Source organism: Notothenia coriiceps, unplaced genomic scaffold (assembly GCF_000735185.1).
Source record: "Notothenia coriiceps isolate Sejong01 unplaced genomic scaffold, NC01 NC01_scaffold00015777, whole genome shotgun sequence".
Lineage (NCBI taxonomy): Eukaryota > Metazoa > Chordata > Actinopteri > Perciformes > Nototheniidae > Notothenia > Notothenia coriiceps.
In genome coordinates this window covers 10,327-13,955 of record NW_011348478.1, presented here as the reverse complement: position 1 = coordinate 13,955, position 3,629 = coordinate 10,327, and the positions used below count along the sequence as shown (strand labels likewise).

The 3,629-nt window shown below is 38.5% G+C and overlaps 1 protein-coding gene across 1 annotated transcript; it reads left to right on the top strand.

Moving 5' to 3' along the window:
* Positions 1–475: 475 nt before the first annotated feature.
* LOC104949125 (asialoglycoprotein receptor 2-like) lies at positions 476–1,104 on the top strand (the record flags this gene model as incomplete). Its single annotated transcript, XM_010775407.1, has 2 exons — positions 476–512; positions 739–1,104. Coding segments are annotated over exons 1-2 (403 nt in total), but the record flags the coding sequence as incomplete, so codon positions are not given.
* Positions 1,105–3,629: the final 2,525 nt, after the last annotated feature.

The window sequence follows — 3,629 nt, the reverse complement described above, 5'->3', positions numbered from 1 at the left end:
ACAAGCAACTGAAGAAATCTATTTTTGGTAAGTGGATATCTAAGTAAATATAGCTTCATTAAGTGTAATTGTTTCTGTAACTATCTTCAATTTCTTTATTTTACTTGTGACATGAAACAAGAAAGATTAGTGAGGAGAGACAGCATAAAAAATTTAATTGTATGTATCTTGTCTTAATTGTATTTGATTTTTATCGACTTCAGAATTCCTTATTTTTTCTGAGAAGAACATGAATATTACAATTTTAATTTCTCAAAGGAGTGTGTAGTTGTCACCCACAAGCCATCTGGCAATATATAGATACTCATTAATGAATCAATATTTAATATTATATATCAATCGGAAATGGGCCATTCTGCATGACTCTTATGGTTTGTTCTTAAATGATATATTGATGCTTGTACTTTTAGTACTTCAGTATATGAGTGCTAATTGAAAATGCTGGATCTTTATTGTATCTACAGTTAAAGTCAGCATGGACGAGACTCTGATGGTGATTCTCCTGCTTTCAGGTGAGATCATGTGAAGAATGATAGATTATGAGATTATGGGAACAAACCATCAAATAATCCGATGTGTCAGCTGTGAGATGTTTTTGGTATTTGGTCTGTATATGTTTGAAAATCATATTTTTCAAAAAACATCAAATTTTGTCCAATTATTTTTGAGTAAACAACGTTTTAATTTCTGTTTGACTGTCCAAATATCACGTTTCCACAAATCTACCTTGCTCCTCAGGCTTCTGCACCCCATGCACACCTTTTCGAAACGACTACCTCTTCATTAATAAGAACATGACCTGGGATGAAGCATATCAATACTGCCTCATGGAGCAAAATGAAATGGCCCAAATACAAAGCCTGGAAAACAACACCTCAATGATGAACATTCAGACTGCGGGGTACACAGACAAGGCCTGGATCGGACTGTTTGAGAACGCTTCAGATTGGACCTGGGTGGATGGAGAAACAGCCACATATTTTGAATGGGGAAATGTTCAGCCAGATAACATTGACACTGACGAGTACTGTGTGACCATCGACAATGATGGACACTGGGGCTTTGCCAACTGCTCACTTAAGAAACCCTTTGTTTGTCAAGATGGTAATTAGCATCGTTTTGATATTTCAGTGCTCTCCTTTCTGGTTCAACTCAATTAGAATGCTAAAATCTCGTCTTACTTAGCAGAATATCTTACATTAATGCAACAACATATGATGTTTCCAGCGCTTATTTTCCACAATCTACACATTTTGGAGGTCCTTGTTCCATACTTTTTCATTGTTTAGCTTGCATTTTTATGCATTATCATGATGTGGAGTCAAAGTTACATTTATGGCCAAATTGTACACCAAACTTTTGTACTTGAATTATTTTCATTAAATGTATACACATTGTATACTTTGCTTTTGATGCTCACCTACTTTTTTTCTCTGACAATCGTTTAGTTTTGCTACTATATTATAATACTTATTTATTTTTGTATCTCCACACATTTAGAGAGGTTACATGAAGGTGAAGGAGAGATGACTTGGAATGACGCCAAAACCAGTTGTACAGAAAATGGTTCGCTTCTGGCCACAATCCCTGATTCGGAGGTGAATTCTGAGGTACAGCCAAAGGGGAACCAAACAGAAATATGGATTGGCCTCAGCAGACCTAAACTCTGGTATTGGTCAGAAGCTGGAGAAAACAACTTCACAAACTGGCAAGAGGGGCAACCTGACAACTCAAGCGGAGAAAACCGTTGTGCAGCCGTAGTGTTGAAAGATGGAACCTGGACGGATGAGCCCTGCAACGCAACGTACCCTTTCTTCTGCTATGGAGGTATGACTCAAATATTTCCCCTGTTTTCAAGCAGATAGAAGCGGCATGTGCGGAACTGTCTCATTATGCAAAGCATGGAAGGTGTATTAATCATATTTAAAGTTCAGTTAGTATCAGCAGGGGCGTCGTAGTGGGGGGACAAGTGGGACTGACTACCCAGGGCCCAGATGGGGTGAGGCAGAGGTGGGAAGTAGTGGAGTACAACTACTTTGTTACTGTACTTAAGTGCGTTTTTCTGGTATCAGTACTTTACTCCATTACTTATTTTTCTGACGACTATTTACTTTTACCTCTTACACAAATACCTGTACTTTCTACTTCTTAGCAAAATTTTCAAAACAGGTTTGTTACTTTAGTTTTAATCTGTGTTTGGTGGCCTGATCATTATTATTTAGAGTCATTGCGTGCATATTGATTTGAACACGAAAGAAGAGGGACCAATGAAAACTTTGTCATTTTGCGGTTGTTCAGCATCGAAAAATTAATTAGCTAACAATGACATTGTTGTTCTATTAAAGTTCACCTATTATGCAAAATCCACTTTTTCACATCTTTTATACATAAACATGTGTCCCCTCTGTGCAAAGAGATTCTGGGAGTTTCCGGAAAAAATATTCACTCACTTTTTGTCCTGATCAATTTATATAAAAACCTGTCTGAAAATGAGCTGATCAGATTCTGGCCACTTTATGATGTCATAACGATGTCTTGGCTTGTGTAATCATTAGCCAATCACCAACCAAGGTAACCCCCCCCCCACCTTATCACCTGAATCTCCTCCTAGAGCACCATTGTGTTCTTTTTAACCAAATATCTCTCAGAGGAGCGTGGGGAGGGGTTCCTTATTTTCATCTAAAGTAACAGACACAGAATCAGCACTTTTGAAACAGGCCTGAAACAGAGGGGATTATGGGATGCTACAATGATCTGTTTGGTATTTAGAGCCAAACACTCCAGAGAAATGTTTTGTCTACCTATGTTGTAAATGTATTATCTTTTCGATTTACACACGGCATCTATTGCACGTCTGTCCGTCCTGGGAGAGGGATCCCTCCTCTGTTGCTCTCCCTGAGGTTTCTCCTTCCTTCTTTCTTCCCCTTTAAACTGTGGGGTTTTCTATGGAAGTTTNGACTTTTGTTGTTGTTGTGACTCAAGTTATTTTTGTTGAAAAATTTTTTTTTACTATGTTCAATCTGAATTTACTTTAAAATAAAAAAAATCTATATTGATTCTGACTTTTCTACATCCAACTCACAGGTTTATCATTGCTTGGAGAACAATTATTATTAATTTACCCCTTTTAGAAGTGAAGATATAGTCATTTGTTCTGGGCATGTCATTTTTGAGCCTGAGACCTGAAAAACAGGCTCAGGGCTTAACTGGTTTTAAAGGGATGGAAACAGGATTGTGTGTGAATATGTCTGTGTGTGTGTGTGTGTGTGTGTGTGTGTGTGTGTGTGTGTGTGTGTGTGTGTGTGTGTGTGTGTGTGTGTCTGTATTACTGATATTGTGGGCACATACTTACATTACATTACATGTCACTTGTTAGACACTTTTATCCAAAGCGACTTACATACTCAATACTGTGGGCAATCCCCACCGGAGCAATTTGGGGTGAAGTGTCTTCAGGGACACAACGACATGCTGACTGCAGTGGGGTTTGAACCTGTGCTCCCCTGATCCGAACACCAACGCACCAACGCACAACCCACTGCACCACACGCCTCCCTATTCTAGGGAGTTTACACACTCACTCTGTGGGGACATGCATTATTTTCTGGGAACAAAAAGATTGTAATCAA